The sequence below is a fragment of the Colobus angolensis genome, unplaced genomic scaffold, assembly GCF_000951035.1.
Source record: "Colobus angolensis palliatus isolate OR3802 unplaced genomic scaffold, Cang.pa_1.0 Scaffold440, whole genome shotgun sequence".
NCBI lineage: Eukaryota > Metazoa > Chordata > Mammalia > Primates > Cercopithecidae > Colobus > Colobus angolensis.
The window spans coordinates 107,157-130,389 of record NW_012117822.1 but is presented as its reverse complement, the minus strand read 5'-3'; the positions used below and the strand labels follow the sequence as shown (position 1 = coordinate 130,389).

General features: G+C 41.5%; 1 protein-coding gene and 1 long non-coding RNA gene across 3 annotated transcripts in view; one reads left to right on the top strand and one right to left on the bottom strand.

The window, feature by feature from the left end:
- Positions 1–14,655, bottom strand: part of LOC105522828 — a 228,238-nt gene extending 213,583 nt beyond the window's left edge. Inside the window, exon 1 of one of the 2 annotated variants that reach the window (XR_001003498.1) lies at positions 14,308–14,655. This is a non-coding gene — a long non-coding RNA (uncharacterized LOC105522828). The remainder of the gene's footprint in view (positions 1–14,307) is intronic. The other variant, XR_001003499.1, reaches the window with a different exon arrangement.
- MSC (musculin) lies at positions 14,241–17,154 on the top strand. The gene is made up of 2 exons (XM_011957427.1): positions 14,241–15,086; positions 15,953–17,154. Exons 1-2 carry the CDS (start codon positions 14,553–14,555, stop codon positions 16,037–16,039), a joined length of 621 nt encoding a protein of 206 aa, XP_011812817.1. The 5' UTR covers positions 14,241–14,552; the 3' UTR covers positions 16,040–17,154.
- The last annotated feature ends 6,079 nt before the right edge of the window (positions 17,155–23,233 follow it).

Genomic DNA, 23,233 nt, shown 5'->3' with positions numbered 1-23,233 from the left:
ATCCCAGAATTCACTGACAGAATATACACTAATTGACTACTTCTACTTGGTCGTAGTGGGAGGCTTGTGTTTGTATGTGAAAGTACTAAAAGGATAAGAATAAAAGAAACTAAATGCATTGTATTTATTTTTATTGATCTAAAAATTGTTTTACAGAAGGATTAGAGGATATCAACCTGTCGTCATCATCATCATCATCATAGATACAAACAGTTAAACCCACCCCTCTCCCTAATTAGCTTTTCCTCTTGCATACGGAAGGCAAGTCTTTCAGACACAGCTGTTCTTAGGCCAGATTCTCTCAAGGGAATGATTCAGCCTCTGTCATGGAAAGACTAGCCAGAAACAAACTATTGAGGAAGATGGAGAGACAAGAATATAAACGCACAGGAGGGTGGTTTACATAGGAGAATGTGGTAGACAAGCAGTGTGAAGCTAATCTTGCTGAATCCCAGTGGTTCCTCTGCTCTGCCTGATTCCTGTGCCAATGAAAATTGGAAACTTCAGAAAAGACTAAATATGGAGCTTCTTAACATATGTGAAACTTCTTAACATTCTCCTTCCTACACATAGAGAATTGGTTTATTGCTCTTTTAATTGGACCTCATGATATATAAAGTATGTATCAAGATTTAGTGGAAGACAAGGTGGTGTCCACAAAAACGACAGACTTGCAAAAATAATCTTCCTCATGAAAGCAATGAGAAAACTCACAAAACTATCAGAATCAACATTTTCAGAATGCTTGAAATTAGCCAAAGTCCTGCAGCAATCTGAGTATTTTTTTGTTTGTTTGTTTGGAGAAAAACAGCTGAATATCAGTAAGAACAGTAAGCTTTGCTGTATTTTAACTTGTCCTATTCCCATTCCCTTTCTTCTCTTCCAGCTCCATAGTAGCCTTGAAAACTGACAGCTTACAACCACAGTGGAAGCCATAAATTAAGCAGACCTTTCAGACATTGGAGGAGCACTCTACCCCACAGCAGTAGGATATACATTTTTCTCAAGTATACACAGAACATTCCCGAGGACAGGCCCTATGCTAGCCACAAAACAAGCCTCAATAAATTTAAAAGGACTGAAATAATACAAAATATTTCTCCAGTAAGAGAAATACATTTGGGGAATTCACAAATATATGGAAACTAAACAACACAATCATTTAAAAACCCATGGGTCAGTGAAGAAATTACAAAGAAAATACCTTCATAGAAGAAAATGAAAACATAGCCAAAAAAAAAAAAACCCTAAGTAATACAAGTAATACATTTCTTATGGGGAAACCACAATTTCAACAATGAGATAGGAAACCTAAAAAGGAAACGAAGAGAAATTCTGGAGCTGAAAGGTATAGTAACTAAAGTTAAAAAAAAAAATCACTAGAGGGATTCAAAGACAGATTTGAGCAGGCAGAAAAAAAAATCAGTGAAGATAGGACAATGGAAATCAACTTCTTCTGAGGAACAAAAGAAAAAAGTTTAAACAGGGCACAGTGGCTCATGTCTGTAATCCCAGCACTTCAAAACAGGAAGATCCCTTGAGAACAGGAGTTTGAGATCAGTCTGAGCAGCTTAGTGATACCCTACCTCTATAGATAATTTTAAAAATTAGCTGAACATGGTGGCACATGCCTGTAGTCCTAGCTACTAGGGAGGCTGAAGTGGGAGAACTGCTTGATGCCAGGAGTTTGAGGCTGTTGTAAGGTATAATCACGCCACAGCACTCCAGCCTAGGAGGCAGAGTGAAACTGTCTCTTAAAAAGAAAAAGAAAAAAGAATGATTAAAGAAAAGTGAGCAGAGCCTAAGGGATCTGTGGGACAACATCAAACAGAATATATGTATTCTGGGATTTCTGTAAGGAGAATGGAGAATGGGGAAGAGAGAATATTCATAGAAATAATGGCTGAAAAGTTCCCATATGGGATAAAATACATGAATACAAACATTCAAAAAACTCAGCAAACTCCAAGTAAGATGAACTAAAAGAGACCTACACCAAGACACATAATAATACAACTTTTGAGAGAAAGACAAAGAGAGAATCCTGAAAGCAGCAAGGCAGAAGGATCTCATCAATTACAAAGGATCCTCAATAAAACCACCTGCATATTTCCCATCGGACACTTTAAAGGCCAGAAGGCAGTGGGGCAATATATTCAAAGTGTTGAGAGATAAAAAATTGCCAACCAAGAATCCTATTTCAGCAAACTATCCTTCAAAATTAAATAAGAAATTAAGACTTCCTCATATTAACAAAAGCTGAGGGAGTATTTTAGTCCATTTTCTGCTGCTCATTACAGAATATCTGAAACTGGGTAATTTATAAAGAAAAGGAATTTATTTCTTGTAGTTATGAAGGCTGAGATGTCTGGAGTCAAGGGGCCATGTCTGGTGAGAGCCTTCTTGCTAATGGGAACTCTGAAGAATCCTGAAGCCTGGAACCACATAGTGATGGGGCTGAACCTTGCTCAGCTCTCTCTTCTTCTTCTTACAAAGCCACCAGTTCCATGCCCATGAGTACCCATTAATCCATTATCCCATTCATCTAGTAATCCATGAATAGATTAATCCATTCATGAAAGCTGTGCTTTCAAGATCCAATTACCTCTTAAAGGCCCTTTCAATACTGCCACATTGTGGATTAAATTTGTGACATATATAATTTGGAGGAAGCATTCAACAAATAATAAATAGCATTTACAACTCAACAACAACAGAACAAAAAATTCAATTTAAAATGAAAAAAGACTTAGATAGATGTTTCTCCAAAGAAGATATATAAATATACAACAAGTATATTGAAAGATGCTGAACATTATTAGTTGTTAGGGAAATGCAAAATCAAAACCACTATAAGATATAACTTTCACACCCAGTAGGATGATTATAATCAAAACAAAGAACAATAACAAGTATTGGTAAGGATGTGGAGAAATTACATTGCTGCTGAGAATGTAAACTGGTATAGCCACTTTGGAAAACAGCCTGATAGATTATCAAATAGTTAACCATAGAGTTACTATAGGACCCAGCATTTCCACTATTAGGTATATACCCGAGACTCTTGAAAACATATGTTCGCACAAAAACTTGTACATGAATATTCATAGCAGCATTATTCATAATAGCCAAAGATTGGACATATTCCAGATGCCCATAAATTGATAAATAAATAATTATAATTATTAAAAATAAAATAATTATATATAATGAAATATTAATTCAGGCACATGAAATTGAAATACAAAACAAGCTAAAAGATGAATAAACCTTAAAAAACATTATGCTTAGTAAAAGAAAACAGGCATTAAAAGTCTGTAGCTTATTATATAGAAAGTTTTTCAATGGAATATTATTTTATATATGTAGTATGTCCAAAACAGATGAATCTACAAAGACAGAAAAACTAGTGGTTGCCAGGGGCTCCAGAAGAGGGAGAAACGGGAAGTGACTGCTAATGATTATGGGGTTTTGTTTGGGGGTGATACAAATGTTTAGGAATTACAGAGTGGTGATGGTTGCACAACCTTTTTGAATATACTTAGAAATCACTTAACTGCACATCGTTAAAGTATGAACTTTGTGGGACGAGAATTCTATTTCAATTAAAAGGAAGGTTCAGTGATTATCCAAGCAAAAATATTGTAATTAAAATTAGTATTTTTCAACCAAGTAGTATAAACATTAGAATTAAACATAAAAAGTCAATGTGTTTTTGTGTCACAAGTAACTTTTACAGTAACTATAAAAGTTACTTGTGACATTTTCCTCCCTGGTCAGACTTATTTTTCTACGGCTTCTAAAATGAGTGCTAAATATCAAGAACTAGAAGATTTACTATTCCTTTAAATACTCTGGAGTTAAGCACAGAGTGCCCAGTATTGTAGCTTAGCCTGCTTGTTAAATTCTCTAGTATTTCACATGCATTGTCCAAGAATATTGTATTAGTACGGGTTCTCTAGAGAAACACTGAATAAGGTGTGTGTGTATGTGTGTGTGTGTGTGTATGTGTGTGTCAGAGAGGAGAGGACAGACAGAGAGACTTATTTTAAGGAACTGGCTCACACGATTGTGGAAGATGCAAGTCTAAACTCTGGAGGGTAGCCTGGCAGGATGGAGACCAGAGAAGAGCGGCATTCTAGTCTGAAAGCAGTCTGCTGGCAAAATTCCCTCTTCTTCCTGGAAGGTAAGTCTTTTCTATTATGGCCTTCATCTGATCGTATGAGACCCACCCATATTATGGCAGGCAATCTTCTTTACTCTAAGTCTAGTGATTTAAATGTATATCTCATACAAAAAAAAAAAAAAAAAACTCCACAGAAAAATCTAGAACAATGTTTGTGCGACTATCTGGGTACAATGGCCTAGCCAAGTTGAGACATAAAATTAATCGTAATGGACATGATACAGTAACAAGAGCACTACACTCTCATTCTAGACATCTGAGTTCCCCTTTAACTATCTTTGTATTCTTCAGCAAGGAACTTCATCTCTCTTAACTCCAATATCTTTATCTGTAAAATATGAGGGATAGTAATGTTTAAAATGAGAATATAAAGACATGGGGGTACAATCTGACATACTCTGCTTTTTTGCCCCTGTTAAACTACATGTTAATGAGTGCCCTATAGCAAAAATGAAGAAATCATAAGTTTATTATTGATTTAAAATACTCTAAATTTGCTGTGTTCCAAATGACTGTGGGATATGTTGAAAGAAATCTGCTAATATCTCCAGATAGGCTAAGTTTTGAAAAATAGTTTGCATGTACGTCTGTGTGTATGCATGCATTCATGTATTTTGACCTTAAGTCCATTTTACATAGATAAGGCACAACTGAAAGATCTGAGAAATATATAGATCACCCCATATTATATTGTCAGTGGCACCCCCAACATTTCTGCAATATAGTGATACTGCATCTTTGCAAATCCTTCCCTCTCCACCTACCCCAAAGAATTAAAAGTATGGCTTCATTTTGCCTCTCTCCTGCATACCATGGGTCCCCAACTGTAGAAACTTCATCTAAATCTCCAAGAGTATTTCCCCTGATCTCCAAGTTCCTAAATTGCATCTCTACCTCATTAAAACTTAATGATTCCATGAACAGTTCATTCTTGCAAGTTCTTGCTATTAAAAATGTAAACAGGTTAATTTATTAAGATTCAGCTATTTCTAGCTGAAAACCACTCCATGTGAATCACTGTGCTAGATAACTTCACATTTGTTAATGATTATAAGTGCTCATCAGTGTTGTCAAAGCCTTAACACTGTTTTGAAATACATTTCCTTACCCCTACTCAGACTAATTTTATATTCTCCAGAATGGTTATTCCCCACATTTCCTGTTTCTGTTTATTCTAATAACTCATGTCTACCCACCTATTCTAGGTAGATAACTTTAATTCATATTCCACTGAGTAAACAGACCATCAGGGACTAACTTATTTAACTTCCCATTACAAATCTCTACTGATCTACAGAGACATCCTACAGTATGTATTTTCCTCTTATTTCAGGCAAAAAGATACATACATGCTCTTCTTTAAGGCTAACTCATCACCCTCCATTTCCTGTGGGATTTGCTCCATCACTATTCCCATATTTTTAATATATCTTTCCCATATGCTAATATCTTTAATCCCCTCCCTGTATTTTTAATATCTTTAATCTCTTTCTTTTCTCCAGTATCTTCGTCTCAAAGTACAAGCATGCTCAAGCAGGTATCTGTCTTAAAAACAAAACTAAAATAAAATAAAATATGTTTCCTATAAAGGTGCCATTCCAAAGACTTCCACCTGGGACTAAGACTGCATAACAGGGATAAGACTTACCTTTCTACCTGAAACTACCCTAAAAGAGACAAAATGTATAAAACCATGGTTCTTAAAACACTCTACACGAGTTAATAAAGGACAATAAATCCTGAGAGATGGGAAACAAACAAGGGAAGCCCTACAATTGTTCCAGTCAGTGCTGTGACAGAGTTTCCAGGCCGTGGAGCAAGATGAGGGGACCCAGGAGAGCCAAACAGACTCCCTGAGTTGAGAAGACAGGCCTGAGAAGCTAGGCAGACCAAAGTAGCTAGAATTTACTGGGCAGGGTGGCAGAGGGAAGAGAGGTGCACAGAGAAAGAACCTGGGGATCTGCAGAGGGTGTCCCTTTAGTATTCAGTCAATCATCACGAGCATGTGAGAAAACCACCAGAGGCTGAAGGAAGCACCACCAAAAAGGATGAAAGGGAATACAGCCAGCTACTCACACAGAGCCAGGAATAATATCTGTTCTAGCCAGACTGGAAAATTTCACGTTCCCAGGGCATTAGGTTGAGTGCTTATAAGAGTCTTGCCTCAGTAATGGGGGACAATTAGCTCTAGAAGGCGCACTGCTCTGGTTCCTTCTACACATCTTAAAGATCCAAAGAAATCACTATTTCCAAGTAACTTAACTGCATCTGAGAGCAAAGATCAATAATATCTGGTGGAATACAAAATTTCCCAGCACCCAAAAGGCAAAATTCATGGTGTCTGGTATCCAGCCAAAAGTTACCAGGCATGCAAAGAGGCAGGAACATGTCCCCGATTATGAAGACAAAAAACGAATCAGAACTGACTCAGTCATGGAGCCAATATCCTGGCCAGGCTGGGCTTACTTCCTTTGCTTCCTTACCTTCTCCCACATCCTAATTTCAGCAGTTATCCAAGTCAGCCTCCTTCAATTCATGAGACCACTTTGTTCCCCATCTGCAAAGAAACTCAACTCCTGGACCTGGCAGGAGTTTCATCCCTACTCAACATTCACTTTACGGTCCACTCGTCTGAAGAGATATTTTCCTTGCTTTTGGACATGGTTGCATCTTTTTAGCTTTTCTGTTTTCACATTTTAGCTCTCATTGCTATGTGTTTGGAGCACAGGCGACGCTTCAAAATGTTGTCTTACCAGACCATCTCAACTGAAAGTCCCCACCCATGACTTTCTGAAATGACTCCCTTGCTTTCAATAACACTACTGTCTTGTTTCCCTCTCGCCTCTCTGATTACTGCCTCTTTTCTCTGAATTCCCCTTCTCTGCTTAACCATTAAAAGTATGCACTTTTAAGGGCTCCACACTTGGCCTTTTGCTCTCCTTAATCTAAGCTTTGTAAGTCTGTGATATCCTGAAATTTTACAAAGATTCTGAATTTTTTCAATCAGGAAAAAAAATGGTAGCAAATGGTATTAAAAGCACTATTTCATTTTCATGTAGAGAAAAGAATGTTCCTGGGACGTTTATAATAAATATAATTGTTGAGTTATTTAGACTTCCTCTGGGCATTGTGGCAAGCACAGTGTATAGTAAGTAGGAAGATATACTCCATTTGATAAGTCGAAATATTCCCTAGAAGTCCATTCAGTTAATAAGAAGTGTAAAAGAGCCCTTATAACTGCTGACACTAGGTAGAACACGTAGTAATAAACTGAGCCAATAAACTGAATTGGTTAAATAAAGGGCAAATGATGGGTTTAGTACCTGTCTCCCATTAATTATAAGCACAGATGGGCTTGTGTTCATGTGTTTGCGAGAGTTTTCAATCATCAAATATTTATTTGTGTTAAATGGAAAAAAATAATTTTTTAAAAGGAAAAAAAAAAATTTGAGATAGTATCTCGCCCTGTCACCCAGGGTATAGTACAGTGTTGCAATCACGGCTCACTGCAGTCTCGACCTCCCAGACTCACACCTCAGTCTCCCGAGCAGCTCGCGCTACATGTAGTGCTCCCACGCCTGGCTACTTTAAAAAAGTTTTTTGTAGTGATGGGGCCTATATTGCCTATATTGTCCAGTCTGGTCTTGAACTCCTGGGTTCAAGCAATTCTCCTGCTTTGGCATCCCAAAGCACTGGGATTACAGGCATGAGCTACTGCGCCTGGCCCATCCAATATTTAGATAGTACCTTTTATGAGCTGCTAGACACTAGGGGTACCCCCATGAACAAGACACAGCCTCAGCCTTCATTAAGTTTACCATTTAATCTTTTTGTTTTCCTCTTATTTATTTTAATTTTTTTGGTCTCTTTCCTAGAGGAAGTTGCTTAAGGGTGGCAGTCTAAGAAGAAATAGGAGCAGAGTGGTGAAACAACGCATGAGAATACCTTAAGTAGCTCTGTTTCCAATATCCTCAAGGAGTTGTCCTTTAAAACTGAAACCTAAAGAGGAATGTAGCTAGGTTATTTTTGTTTATTTGTTTGTTTCTGGTAATTGGACAGAGTAGCATAAATGAGCCAAAGGGGGAAAAAATTAAGAGAAGTGGGCATATTTCCTAAAATACCTTCCTGTTTTGATCATCTGTTAGGGCTCACTTTAGAATTGGAGGCCAGAGGGCCTTGGGATTAGGGAAACAAAGGTCATACATAAATAAGTTAGGCCCTTCTTTTATAGATGAGTTGGGTAAGGGACTGGTTGACATAGAGGACAGAATCCTCATTCTGTGACACCAGGAAGTATCTATTACATGAGAACTTCCTTCTGGTGCCAGGAGGCATTTAGCTGATGTTCTATAGGGGATGAGCCATGGCTGTGGGTTGCACTTTAAGCAAGGCCTGCTACTAGGAGAGGGAAAAGGGAAAACATGAGCTCCTACGGGAGAGAGAATGTGGAAAATAATGTAATAACTGACCTTCTACAATGCTTCAGTTTCCACAGGAGCCTGCATGCAGGCAATCTCATTTAACTCTGGCAACTTCCATGGGTTACACACAGAGAAACAAGCTACAAGAGTGTGAGCATGTGACCCGAGGCCTCTCAGCTGATAAATGCAGAGATCTCCTGATGTCCACAGCAAAAGGGGCTCTTTTCAGTACATGCCAAATGACAGGATGATATTTCTCTCCTTGGTTAACTCCACAATTAAACCAAGATAGGCTTGGGACCAAACACTGGAGACCAGAGCTGTGTGCTACAATTTCAAGGGCTGTTTTGGTAACAGAGTATTTTCACATTTCCCGGTATTGCCAATAAAATCAAAAGTACTTAAAAGGAGAAAATCTCCTGAGACAGAACTTTCTTAGCTTCTGCCTAAGAGTGAAAAGCTGTTCCAGGGGTTTACAAAAATAAGATTATTTTCAGACCTACGAGCCACACTCTTAACCCAGAGTAGGACGGGTTAGTATTCTCCAACATTCTTCAGGATTCTCCAACATCATGGAGGGCCACGGATTACGTAAACAGGCCTCCTATAGAAAACTTCACTAGAGCACCTTTAGTTTCTGAATGCTGGGCTTCTATACTAGGCTAATTGAGTATTCAAAGTCATTTACAGGAAACACACAGCATTCCAGTTGGAACTTGGGGTTCCCAGGACAGTGAAGCCTCAGCATCTGCTCCCTAAAATCTAGAGATATTGTTAAAAAAACAATTCCTGCAGAAGTTGCCTATAGCTTTAGTTGTCAAGACAATCAATGAGGACTTTTTTCTTCTCTCCTGAAAGGCAAAGAAAAATCAGGTCCCTGGTGAGTCTTACCGCTTTCCCTCTCCCCAGCCTACCCCCAGCTCCATTTTTCATTGTTAATTTGTTAAGCCTGGCTTTTCCACCTTCAACCTCCACAAACCGTCCAGGCACTGGCTTCTCCATGCTAAGGCCTCACGACGTTCAGAGGGAAGAGTGAAAAATCTTGCCACAATTCTTAGATAAATAAACCAGCAGCAGAGGCCTGGTTATGTTGTGGATGACAAAGGGCTCCACACGTAGGCTTTGACTATTTCCATAAACGCCCAACCTGATGGCTGGTGGGGCCCAGGTAAAGGGAGTTTTCTTCCTTTTCTGGTTCGAAGAGTGGTGGCATCCTGCACAACACGAGGACAGAGGCTGCCCTGAGCCTGGAGCAGAGCCCAAGGCTTTGTGCAGACAAGGGAAGAAGATCCCAGGCCTTGGGTTATCCAGACCTACCCCTGGGCCTTACATGTGACCTGTCCCCACCTGACTGGCTCTCCATTTGACTATCATCCCATGTGGCCAACACACACTGAGACTAGCATTCCATGTGACTAACACACCACTGAGCAGAAGCATTCATTTTTCCAGCATGTGTGTGTGTCTGGCGGGGTGTGTTATAGACAGGAGGTTAAGTACACATGGTGATATGCAGGCTGGATAATACAGAGAAGCTTATTTTCACAAGAATGTGCCCTCCCAGTGGATGGGAGTGGGTCTCACCAACACCTTGCCACAACCAACAGTAGATGCTCAATCTATAGGGGTATAGTTAATCCATGAGATTAATCCCTGAATTGTCCAATAGAAATATAATGGGACCTGCATATCTAATTCTACATTTTTGGTAACCACATTATAATAATTTTAAATGGGGAAATTATTTTTTGTAATATATTTCATTTAACCTAATAGTTTCAAAATGTTCTCACTGTTTGGTATATAATTTATATTTTAAAATATTAATGAGATGTTTTATATTCTTTTATTCATATTAAATTTTCAATAGTGGGTATGCATTTTACAGTACAGTACATGAATAGCCACATTTCAAGTGTTCAATAGCTTAATGTGGCTAATGGCTTCCATATTGGCCAGTGCTGGTCTAGATTATTTGTTTTCCTAGATCAAAAGTATAGGCAATTGCCCAAAGGTATGGCAATTCCTCCAGGCAACAGGATGCTATGGGTTGGTCCCACAGCTATTTCTTCAGTACCTACTCATTGCATATTTTTGACCTGGCCTTCACAGAGGACAGAGGAAGCCTTTGCTCTTCCTGAGTCCTAAGTCCACATGACCTGCCCAACTCTAGAGTTTCTCACCCATTACTTAATACGGTGTTGGAGGAAAGAAGTGGCAACAAATGGCCTTTTTTCTATGGTCTGTAATTATCATCCCACCTCATGGCTTCCTTATTAAAAAATAAACCAAGCCTGCATTGTTCAGTGTTTCAATCTGTTAGGCACTGATCTGTGTTCCGCCTGGGCATGCTCCTTTCACCTATATCACACCACTAGCAGGGTTTCTGGCTTAATCCTTTATGCCAGTAGGGAAAGTAAGACTTGGAGAAGCACTGCAATTTTAGGGTGAGAGAATTTGGGGGAAGAAAAGAAAATTTCTAATGAGGTCCCATCCATTTTTCCCTCAGTGAGGTCCCACATGGAACCTGTGAAAAATGTCATGTGATGAGACCGTGTACTTCAGACCCTAGCAGCCTGTAGTCAAAGCAAATGGAACATCCCAGTACTATCTGAAACCCAGAATAGGACCTGGAGCACAAAACTTGGGTCAGGTTCTTGCCCTGACTTTTACTAGCCATGTAATATTGGGCAAGGCAATTCATAATACTAACTAGCATTTACTGATCTTCTTCCATGTACCAGGCTCTGACCTAGCCAACTGCTCATATACTTTCTCTTCCACTCAAAGAGATAATCCATTTTGTAGATTAGAAATCTAGGGCTCAAAATAATGCAAATTCCAGAAGTCATATATCCAGCAAGCAAGGAAGCCAGAATGAAGAAACATTAAAGGTAATATTAAAGGAATTATTAAATATTTTGTTTTATAATGCAACTTAAGCCCTACTCAACCCCATTGAATATTTTTTAAATGTCACTAAAGAATTTCAAGACCATTGATGTACACATAAACAGGCTATACCTGTTTCAAATCTAAGAGTTTGTAAAGCATAAGCAAATAGGAATTGATTTCAGTGTGCTTTATAATATAAAAATAAAGGCTGTATTATTCATTTGCAGTATGTAACTTGTCAAAACCATGAAAAACACTCGGCTTTCAAAAGAGATAGTTACACTTACACTGTTCAGCTCTAGAGGCTGTTGTAATCATCTAAGGGGAAGAAAAAGTAATAGCACTTTGAAAGTGTAAGGAGGTGACCAAATGCCAGATATTACAAACATGTTAAAGCAAACTGAAGTTATATGCTTATAAGAAATGTACATAAGATACTTTTCCTAACCTTTATTACAAGTCTGCAACTTGGAAACAGTTATAAGTGAAAATATAACTTAATTTCACAAAAATGAAAGAAATGGAGGTTAAATGAAAATGAAAGATGAAGAAACAAAATAAAATATCTGACTTTCTTGAAAGGGAACAGAGGGAGGGTGAGGAGATGGAGTAGAAGAGAAAGGGAGGGAAGTAGGGAGGGAGGGGATGAGAGAGAAAGAAGACAGGGAGGGGGAGGCAAGTGCTGTGAAAAATAAGCCCGAACTGGTGGGGTCAGACCGTTTCTTCAAGAAATAAAGAAACTGGCCATGACCTCCTCAGCGTTGAGGCTGGGTATAGTTTTTGTGACTGTTTAGAGAAATCTAGCGCTCTCCTCACCATTAATCTTTTCTAAAGAAAGACTTTGTTCTGCACCTGTATAAACAATTCAGATTTTAAAAACCTATTCGCCTGCCCCTAATGTGTGAGACTATATATTTATACTGATAGCTTCAAGTCATCAATAGTCGTTGCAGAAAGCTAGCCTGGCTCTCCTCAGTCCATCTCTTTGCCCCTTCTTGTTGCTCTCCTCTCCTTCACCTGGCAAGGCGATCCTAGAGTCAAGTTCAAGTTCAAAAGCTCCAGGAAAGATTTCCACACTCTGTCAAGTATTCCCTGCATTTCCCCACCCCAGAAAGAACTTAGGGCATATGATCTTTTTACTCAACTCGTCCCAGAACCAGCCCATCCCCTGCCCCCAACCAAAAGACAACTTGTACAGGGAGAAAACCTTTGCAAATGTGGGTGAACGGGAGGAGTTATGCGAAATACTCCCCCCGCCCCAAAACGCCCCCGCTAAGGATAGCATGGCCTGGGAGACTAAGGTGGAATGATGCCTGAGTGATGAAGTCAGCCTCTGACAGCCACCTGTTGCAGCACTTCAGGCATCGAGCTGGACGCATTTGTTCTGCTGTACGAACTGGCGGGAGCCAGGCTGGCCCAGCTATCTCTGCCAGCTGTGTCCTGGACTGACTCCACATCGGTCCCCTTGCACCTTGCTCAGCTTGGGAGCCTGTGGGCTTTCAGGAAAAGAACAAGTGAACACCTAAGCCGGTGTGAAGACTCAGTTTCATCATTGTAAAATGGGGTAACCATATGCCAAACTTTTACGGGTTTTATTACTCAGTGGGCTGCTCACAAGCCGCGAGTACAGTGACGGGCACCCAGCGGGAACCCAGTCTCTGGCCACTGGGGCTTGTATCCACAGAAGTACTTATCCCGACCAGGAACTGCGACGACCTTCGAGTTAGGAAATAATGAGACTGCAAAATTGTGTTTTCTTGTGTGGAAAAGCAGGATGTTTTAGTCTTGTTTGGAATGGAACATGATCATTCTGGGTGCTCCTTTCTCATTTTTACTTTGAATGGATGATTGTGCTAACTTAGCATTCTGCTTCTAGGAGCTCACCCTTCAATATACAATCGATTAAATACAATAGCAAGGATTCCCTACACTATAATGCAAAGCGTTAGGGCCGGATCCTCCATCACATGCATTGTAGTATTAAAACAAAATCACATCACGCATGGAACTCTCGAGATAGTGGAAAATACCAGCTACAACATCCAGTGATGTGTGATGTGACCCGGAGGCACGGGGTAGACTAGAATACCGACAGGCCAAGATTCCGAAACGCGGATTTCGAATCTTTTTCTACTTAGCTTAGTAAGTTTGGGTCTTTTACTTAACGTCTATCTAGGCGGCTCAGCTTCAAGTTCTGCAAATTGGAGATAATATCATTAAGTTACAGATGTTATTTGAAAATGCAACGAACCATTGCAACCATTTTTGTAAATCATTAAGGTATATTATAAGACAAGGAGGAGGAAAATGAGAGGTGGTAACTTGTGCATTGTTGGATGTTGTTTGCTTGCTCTGCTCTTCCTCTTGTCCAGCAAGGCTTGGGTAGACAATCATACATCATGAATGATTAACTTGAAAACTGAGTTCTACTGGAAAGACTGGCAGGCAAGCAGAGGTCGGGATCCTGTCGTCCCTAAGTGTTTGGTAATCTTTGCCACTGCTAAGATTACCTGGGGGTGGAAGCACGGTCTGTAGGAACAAGATCTGCCCCTTTACTCCCCGAAAGCTCACTTATCTCGCACAAACATGCTGAAGGTCCGTCGGGCTTCGGTGCCCAAATCTCAGCTTTGCAGAGACGTCCCCTTCCCCCGCCTCCACCAACCGCTCCTCTGCACGCAGAAAACCGGTCCCCACCCCTTCCACGCCCCTGCCCCACCTCTTGCCCCCCTTTCCAACCCCCTCTGCTTTGCCCGGGGTGGTTTGTTCCAAGGAGTACAGATAGTCTTGTCAAAAGGCGCGGCTCACCGCTGTGCGCGCGGATTTCTGGACTTGGACGCCAACTTGTGGTCCACGCTCCCGGGGGTCAGCCGAGGGGCGCGCTCGCTCTCACCGCCCACCTCGCTTTCGCACCCCGCGCCTCCTGGCCTGGATTTTTAGTCTTCCTCGTAGCGCTCCCTGGCCTCCGCCTCCGCCAGGGAGCGGAAGGCGGAGACAGCGAGACTGGCCAGGGGGGAGGAAAGCGGACGCGTGTGGGCGAGGGGGACAACAGGATGTCCACGGGCTCGGTGAGTGATCCGGAGGAGATGGAGCTTCGGGGGCTGCAGCGGGAGTACCCGGTCCCCGCCTCCAAGAGGCCGCCCCTCCGCGGCGTAGAGCGCAGCTACGCCTCGCCCAGTGACAACTCGTCGGCGGAGGAGGAGGACCCCGACGGCGAGGAGGAGCGCTGCGCTCTGGGAGCAGCCGGCAGCGCAGGAGGCTGCAAGAGGAAGCGGCCCCGTGTGGCTGGGGGCGGCGGCGCAGGTGGCAGCGCGGGCGGTGGTGGCAAAAAGCCCCTCCCGGCCAAGGGCTCAGCCGCAGAGTGCAAGCAGTCGCAGCGGAACGCGGCCAACGCCCGCGAGCGCGCCCGGATGCGCGTGCTGAGCAAAGCCTTCTCCAGGCTCAAGACCAGCCTGCCCTGGGTGCCCCCCGACACTAAGCTCTCCAAGCTGGACACACTCCGGCTGGCTTCCAGTTACATCGCTCACCTGCGGCAGCTGTTGCAGGAGGACCGCTATGAGAACGGCTACGTGCACCCAGTGAACCTGGTAGGGGAGCGGCGCGCAAGGAATCAGGCGAGCAGCCAAGAGATACCCAGGGCGGGGTCAGCCCGTTGGGAAGAATTCGAAAGGGGTGGAGGTTCTGGGACTGGGAACGAGAAGGCCAGTTTAGTTTCTCCCAAATCAAGGGAGTGGCCAGCCATTTCCCTGAAGAAGAATCAACCATCCGTGTGTGTTTGCATCGTTCTGAACATTGTACCCCAGTGACAGCCATTGACTAATATCCTACTTCCAGGGTAAATCATGGTTCCAACTCAGTCTGCCACCTGGTTGCAGACTGACAGCAAATCTCTCTTGCCCAACTTTATCCAGCTAAGAGTCTGGCAGGTTTGAATCCGCAAGCAGTTTCTTAAAGGAGGGAAGGCCGAGCTCTATAAAAGATCATTTGCATTTTTAGAAAAATTGCTTCTGGAAGATAGTAACGTTTCCCCAGATGGGATTTGTCTGGAAAGTCCCTCTCTAATCTGCCAGCTCTCCTGGCTTGGGAAAAATCCTGTCCAAGCCCAGTTCCTACTTGGAGCTTGGAGTGGATGACGGATTGTGTGTGTGTGTGTGTGTGTGTGTGTGTTAGGGGAACGGAACTAAACGACAAAATCTCAAAGTCATACGAGTTTCACCAAATTTTCCTGCGGGCAAAGTCCAGGAGGAAGCGTGAACGGATATGGCACGTTTCGGATTATCAACCTCCAGTAAAATGAAAATCTTAGTTCAGAGAAAGGACATGCAAATTCCCAGAATGCTGATAAAATCTTAGCTACTCCAAGTCGGGAATATCTGGGGTTCGCGTGGGAGAGCGGTTTCGGTTTGAGACAATCGTTTCTCTCTAATATCTGACGTTCTTTTTGATTTTACAGACATGGCCATTCGTGGTCTCGGGAAGACCGGACTCTGACACCAAAGAAGTTTCCGCAGCCAACAGACTATGTGGAACCACTGCTTAAATCGTACTGGAATTCACTTGATGGGATTATTCGTTAAATGCGAGTGTTTGGGGGCCACGGAGAGAAGGGAGAGCTCCTGAGATGGGAAGAAGTTTCTGTTGGATTCTCCTTGACCCTTCCCCTTTCCCTGGAACTGCGATCACGGCAGGTGGCGGACGTGGCTGTCACTGCTCAACGCCCATGGCTACAGCTGCGGCGGATCTAGGCTACCACGTTTTGCCTCTCCAGAAAGAGCCTCCTTTCGTGTCCAGAACGCGGACGCAGGTCCACCCTCGGGCCCTAGCTCCGTAGACTAACTCTCGGCTGCTGCCCCAGCCCGCGCCAGACAGCCCAGGGGTCCGTTCTCAGCGGAGCCAGATTCATCGCACACGTGCGGGACGATTCCACACAGCCCGGGCCTTTCGCGGTGACACAATGGTTAGGGAACGGTTAGAACGCGCTCTACACCCGCTTTAAAGACAGAAGTCTAGACGTGAGATCCACGTCGGGACAGAGTTTTAAGTGACAAAGAAGGGCGAGTGGCCTCTCTGGGCTAGGTTCGTATCCCAGCACAGCGTCCTTCTAACGGGCGGGAGGAGGCCCGCTGCTCGCAGGGCTAGGTGGAGAAACACTTCCCAGACCACCGCAGGCGGGTTTTGCCGGGCGAGCTCCGGGCGGTTCGGCCTCCCTTCCCGGTGACTTCTTCATTCCGGTCTCCTTCCCAAGCTCCCGGCTTTTTCTAATCTGGTGTCTGTCTACCCTCTCCACTTCTGGGCTGGAGCCTCCCCAAGCGCCACTGCGCCAACCTGGCTGGGATCGCCTTCGGACTTCCCTCTCCGCCCCGCTCCTGCTCCTACCTGCAACACCCCCAGCTCCGACTCCAGACTCTCTCCATCAGGCCTCCCCACTCCAAGCTCCAGGCGCCCCAACTCCAACACCGCCTCCCGCCGTGCACGTTTTTCCCCGCGCGGCGGAGCGCGCAGGGTGGGCGGCTAACCATAGCAAGTGATCCTGCGATAGGGAACGCGCCCCTGACCTGAGGCTGCACTACCACAGGAAATAACATATGTAAATAAATTTATTTTTTTATGAATAATAAAACGCGCTGTGAAACTGTGTGCCCCTTGGAGGTGTCAGGATGTGGTCTTTGTTGCCCTTTACTGAGATGGTTTGGCTGTAGAAGTTAACTTTTAAGGTGGTGATCTCCTCTGGTCAGGGTGGTGGGTCATTGCGGGCGGAATGGTGGCGATCACTTTTGGATCACTCCATTTCCAAACGTCATTCTTTATTAATCTCTGTGATTCTGCTGCTTCTCGCGCCGGGCGTCCTAGATGCTATAACTGGAGGACTAATAAAAGTCCTAAGAGTCTTGAGGCCCCTGCTGTCCTGACAGGCATACACTCCTCAAGCTAACATAGGTGTACGTCTCTCTCTCTCTCTCACACACACACACACACATAACACACACAGCAGCTACTCCAGCTTAAAGCACACGCCAGTCCTTACAACTGCAAGTAGTTCAAAAAAACCCCTAAGGCCCACCCACAGGTCTCCAGTGTAACTGGCAGAATAAAACCCTAATGTGAGAAGCCAATTTGTATTTCAACGGTGCTTTTCTTTTTTCAAATGTTTATATAGCTTTTTAAACATACACTCATTCTCCGTGTTATTTTCTTCCATTTGCACTGCAGTTTTTATAGAGGGTAACAACTTGGAAACCCCATGATACAATTTTTAAAATGGCTGGTTCTTTTAAAAGCAACGTTCTCTTTGTAGAACATTTAGAAAAGTGTGAAGGATAAAACTACACCAACAGCTGCTCAACTTGGGGTTCTGTCCATTTTGTGCAATTGAAAGGCAGTTTTCTTGACCCTGAGAGAGAAAAATACAGCTGGATTTTAGTTAGGAGGTACAGGGGGGAGGTGGGGAGAGTGACTTCCTGTTTTGAGCTAAACCAACCAAAATGCTAAAGAACTGCTTTCTGACAAGATAGTCTTGGGCTTTTATTCATAACCTGGGAGGGAACCCGCCCTGGGGATCCAGTCCTACATCAGTCGGTGTCTGGCATCAGGGGCTTTCTGACAAAAGGGAACCTCAAGTAATCTGTGTCAGGAAACCTTACCATGGTTAAAAGCACTTCAGCGGTGAGTCCTGGGTAGACAGCTTCTTGAGGAAGAGTGTCTGCTGGAGGCCAGATATCAAGGTCATTTCCAAAATATCCAGCAAATTGGGCTCTTTTCAAGGAAAGGAGGCAGCCCAGTGTACGTTGGTTAAAGAGAATCTGAGTGTCTAAAGAACCCAACTTGAAATCAAGCTCTGCCACGGGGTTAGTGAGCATGTGCAAGTTACATTATGAACACCTCTGAGCCTCAGTTTCCTCTTCTGTAGAATGGGGGTCATCACAGTGCCTATCTGGAATATTACCTTAGGAATAAATATGATAGTGTATTCAAACAAATCATTTAATATGCAATGAGCAGTGCACTAAATGCTGGTCACTAAAGGAAATCCAGAGGCAGAGGGAACCACTTCCACAAAGGGGGATACTTAAACAGGTGTGACATTCCCAGAGTCCAGTCATTAAGGTTGGGTCTTGTTTTGAGATATCTGAATTACAACTGTGAAACAAAAATGTCCCACAAGAGTGGACAAACAGAAATACAGAAAACCAGACAGAATAGCTATATTTGTAGTGAATACAAATAAGAACAAGCATTTGAATAAACAAGGAAACATTTGGGCAAAGCTCCACAAGTGAAAGAATAATATTTAAAATATGTGTTTCTATAATTATATTCCTTCTGGCCAATTCAGAAGTAAACTCACAGATTTTCTGTCTCTAACTCCCAATTAAGGTGGTGCTTTGCACTGACTCACATGTACAGGGAGTGCTGCACTGCACTCTGGAAATGGCCACTTATATTCCTATAATAGATAAAGAAAAAAAAACTTTCTCAAGAATGTTCTGCTCCACAGTATATGTAAAAAGTCCAATGCCAGGAATTATGTTATTTAAGAAAAGAAGAAGAAAAAGAAAGAGGCCACTTTCTAGTAAGTCCCAATGAGTCCATGTAAATTATGCAAGCTTCTCTGCATGTGTTGCTGTTGGGAGAGGCCTTAAACATCTTAAACCAGTCTTTTCTTTATGTACCATGACCAGAGTATGTTCTAAGTGGTAGACAGGCATCACCAAATCTCTCTCTCTCTCATCATTTTCCTTTAGAGATTTGAGTTTGAGAAATGGGAGTTGGGGCTGGAGAAGTGGGCAGGAAGTGGGGTGGGAGGGGGGCTTAAGAGAAAAAAATGAAGTATATGCTTAGAGTTACACACACTTGAGAGAAAAGATGAGAGGAAAGAAGTCTAAGAAATACAGTGTACAATGTGCTAAACAACAAACAAAATGAGTAAATTGAATAATACTCTTCAGGGGGCTTTTTGAGGGACCAAAGCATTATTATTAGTGATGCTGACTCAACCAAAGAGAACAAAAATCCCCTTCCACAGACTCTTCCTAAGATGAATATCTGAAAAGAAACGCTTTCAGCACTGTAATTTTGAAACATTCAGGCGTTTCTCTTGGTTGTGGAGTTGAATTGATGCTGTGCATATTCTTTTGCACTGGGCTTCAACTTACAATTTCACTTTAGTCTGGCGGCTCCTTCAACAGATAGCAACAATGACCCTTAAAATTTACAAAAGACTTTTACAGTCACAGATTTTTCCCTGATAACAAATGCCTAGAAGTTAAAAAAAAAAAAATAAGGAAACATCTCTTGTCTATAAACACACACACACACACACACACACACACACACACACACACATAACTAAATGAACACATTCTATGTTAATAGGTATTTGGTAGATAATTTGGTTGATACTTCTGAAAAATATTAAAAATTAAAACAGTAACTCAGAGTCACATTTGGAAATGAGAAACAAGGTAAATCGATAATTCACTTCTTGCTACCAAGCTTCTGACTTGTGGGAAAGTCCACTAGGAGGTACCAGACTGGCTCCCTTCATAACTGATCACCTGGCCATATCTCCTTTCAGTGTGAACTCTGCATACTCACTTGTGGGCACCCAGGGTGTTTGCATCAGTGCACTCGCCACTCTCCATTCATCCCTTTCACTGTTGTGTTCACATTTTGTGTTATTTTTCTTCCTTCTCCCACAAGAGTGAAAGTTGATCCAGAGAAATCCTCCAAACCCAGGGCTCTAAGAAGGTCCAGAAAGTAGCCACAGTCAGAAATCCACAAGTAGTCACGTAAACTCGGGTAGCATTTAGCAGCCTTCTCTCTTGTTGGTTCTGCTCTCACCAAGATAGTTCTGGATCAGCCTTGAGATTCTTTATTGCTTATGGTAAAGGCGATCATGGAGCAAATAAAAGCTGGGGCTTTCATTTGGTGAAAATATGATGTCTCTATGGACTATTAGTAACTTTGAGCAGTGGAACAGGAGGGGAGGAAGAGCAAGAAGCTTTTATCTTTTACTTTTATTTGTTTGTTGAAAGAGTTTGTATATTACTTTTGGAATTTGTAAAAACTCATTGAAAAAAAATATTCACAAATGGCTGGGTCAGATGTAGCAGGTTCCAGTCCCACATTTCCTGGTGCTGCATCATGCACCTTACCTCTTCTGTAAGGCAGGAATCATTCATTCAACCTCACACAATACTTTAAGGATGGATGACATGAAATCATCTCATTAAACACTTGAGAAATGCTCCATAGATAAGAATTAAAAAAAAAAAAAAAAGCAAGTCTTGATTTCCTTTCTCTTTTGCTTATAATAGTTTATGTCCTTGATCCTCTGAAAATTTATCCCATCAGTCCCTTTTGCCATTTTATCACCTTGCTCTTTTATGCTACTTTTGTATATTGACCTCTTTCTTACTACTAAGGAGAAATTTTCATTAAGCTTCTTCCTATAACACTCAGCATCAAAAATTATGCATGAGATTTTAAACTCATTTCAGGGTACAAGATAAACCAATGAATTTGTTTTGATTTTTTATCTTCAATTATTATGGATATATAATAGCTGTATGACTTATGGGCTACATGTGATATTTTGACACAAGCATACAATGTGTAATGATCAAGCCAGGGTGATTAGGGTATACATCACCTCAAGCTTTTATTATTTCTTCGTGTTAGGAACATTGCAGTTCCATCGTTTTAGTTATTTTGAAATACACAAAAAATTATTTTTAACTATAGTCACCCTATTGTGCAACTGAACACTAGATCTTACTCCTTATCTAACTGTATTGTTATTTGCATTAACCATGCCCTCTTTACCCTCCCTCCTCACTACCCTTCCCAGGCTCTGGTAACTAATATTCTACTCTCCATATCTGTGAGCTCACATTTTTTAACTCCCACATATTGGTGAGAATATTGGATTCAAAAAAGTGGTACATATACAAAATGGAATATTATTCAGCCATAAAAAAGAATGAAATTCTGTCATTTGCAACAACATGGATAGAAATGAAGGAAATTATGTTTAGTGAAATAAGCCACACTGATGGATTTTGATGTTACAGAGTACCACAAGTTTGTTTATCTAATTTTCGATTTCATGAAATGTTACAGCCAACATTTCAGAAACTACACTTGTGGAGTTTTGGTGTCATATCAAAGAATGTTCATATTTACTTGCAATGTCCATTAAAATATGTTTACATACATACTTACATACATACAACTTTTTACATACATATTTAAAATACAATTACATGCCTTACTTATTTCTTCTTATAATTACATGTCCTTATGAGGCTGGAGTTTCAACCAAAATAACATCACAACAGATTGAAGCAGAAAGCAGATATGAGAATACAGCTGTCTTCTAATAAGTGAGACATTAAAGAGATTTATTTGCAAAAATATCAGATTATGCCACCCTTCCCATCAAAATGTTTTATAAACATAGTTATTTTTTATTAAAAATATGATTTACATTCACATGTAATTAGCTTATTTTAAAATTAATTAATAAACATCTTTGTTTTGATTTCTTTTTATTTTAATTAATTAGTTTATTTAAGAGACTGGGTCTCACTGGTTTTGATTTCTGATCCAGTAAATATCAACAGATACAAGCCAGCTGCATAAGCAAAAGCTTTTAAGGGTTTTTAATAACTTTCAAAAGTATAAAGAGAACAGAGATGAGAAAAGTTTGAGAACCACTGTTGTAAATAATTCTTAAGTCTCATTTCATTGATAAGAATTAGTAGTGTTTTCTTGATTTTGCAGCAATCTCAGTAGGACAGAAGCCCATAGATTAAGTGTAGGTTGGATATGGGAGTAAATATTTCATCAGAAAGATTGACTAGAGAGGTTAAGATAATGACTTAGCTGGGCTAGGCTTTCTCCATAAACACCTCTGTAGTTGAGCCAGGCAAATCAGTAGGGCCAATGCCTGAGCTGGTTTCCTGAAATCTGCACTCAGAAGGCTTTCTTTACCACCTCCTACTCTTTTTTCCTAGTACTCATCTCTCCTGTCTCCTATTTAGGCCCTTGAATTCTGAGTCTTTGTAACCTCAGGGCTGGACCTGGAATTCAGATGAAAGGAAAAAGTGATGCCCAAAACCCAGAACTCTAAAAGCCCATTTATTTTGCACATATATTATTATTCTCTGAGATCTATGTTAGAATCATAACATTATATCATCCTAATAAAGAAATTTATTTCAAGAAACTTGGGAATCATTTTCATTGATCCTCAATAAAGACGATTTTATCTGTAGGTTTGCCAAATGGCTGACAAATATATTTGCTCATGATAATGTAGATTAATTTCTCTAAGGTAAGCCACTAAAATGACTAAATGCAATTTAAGTACAAAAGAAACAAAAACAAACAACAATAAAAAAACCGAGGGAATCCTCAAATATTTTTGAAGCAAGCTTCTTCTAATATAAAGAAAGGGTACCATAAAATAAAAAAAGTCCAGGTCATGAAGTCCAAGGGATTCAAATAATCTTTAAAGAAACTGTTCCAAGAGCTAGGGAGGGGGAAAGGAGAGTCCCTTGTGCAAAAGTGACAAGGACACTGATATGGTTTGGATCTTTGTTCCCTCCAAAGCTCACGTTGAAATGTGATCCCCGCGAATAGGAACAGCTGCAGTCTCCAACTCCCAGCGCGAAGGACACAGAAGACCGGTGATTTCTGCATTTTGAACTGAGGTACTGGGGTCATCTCA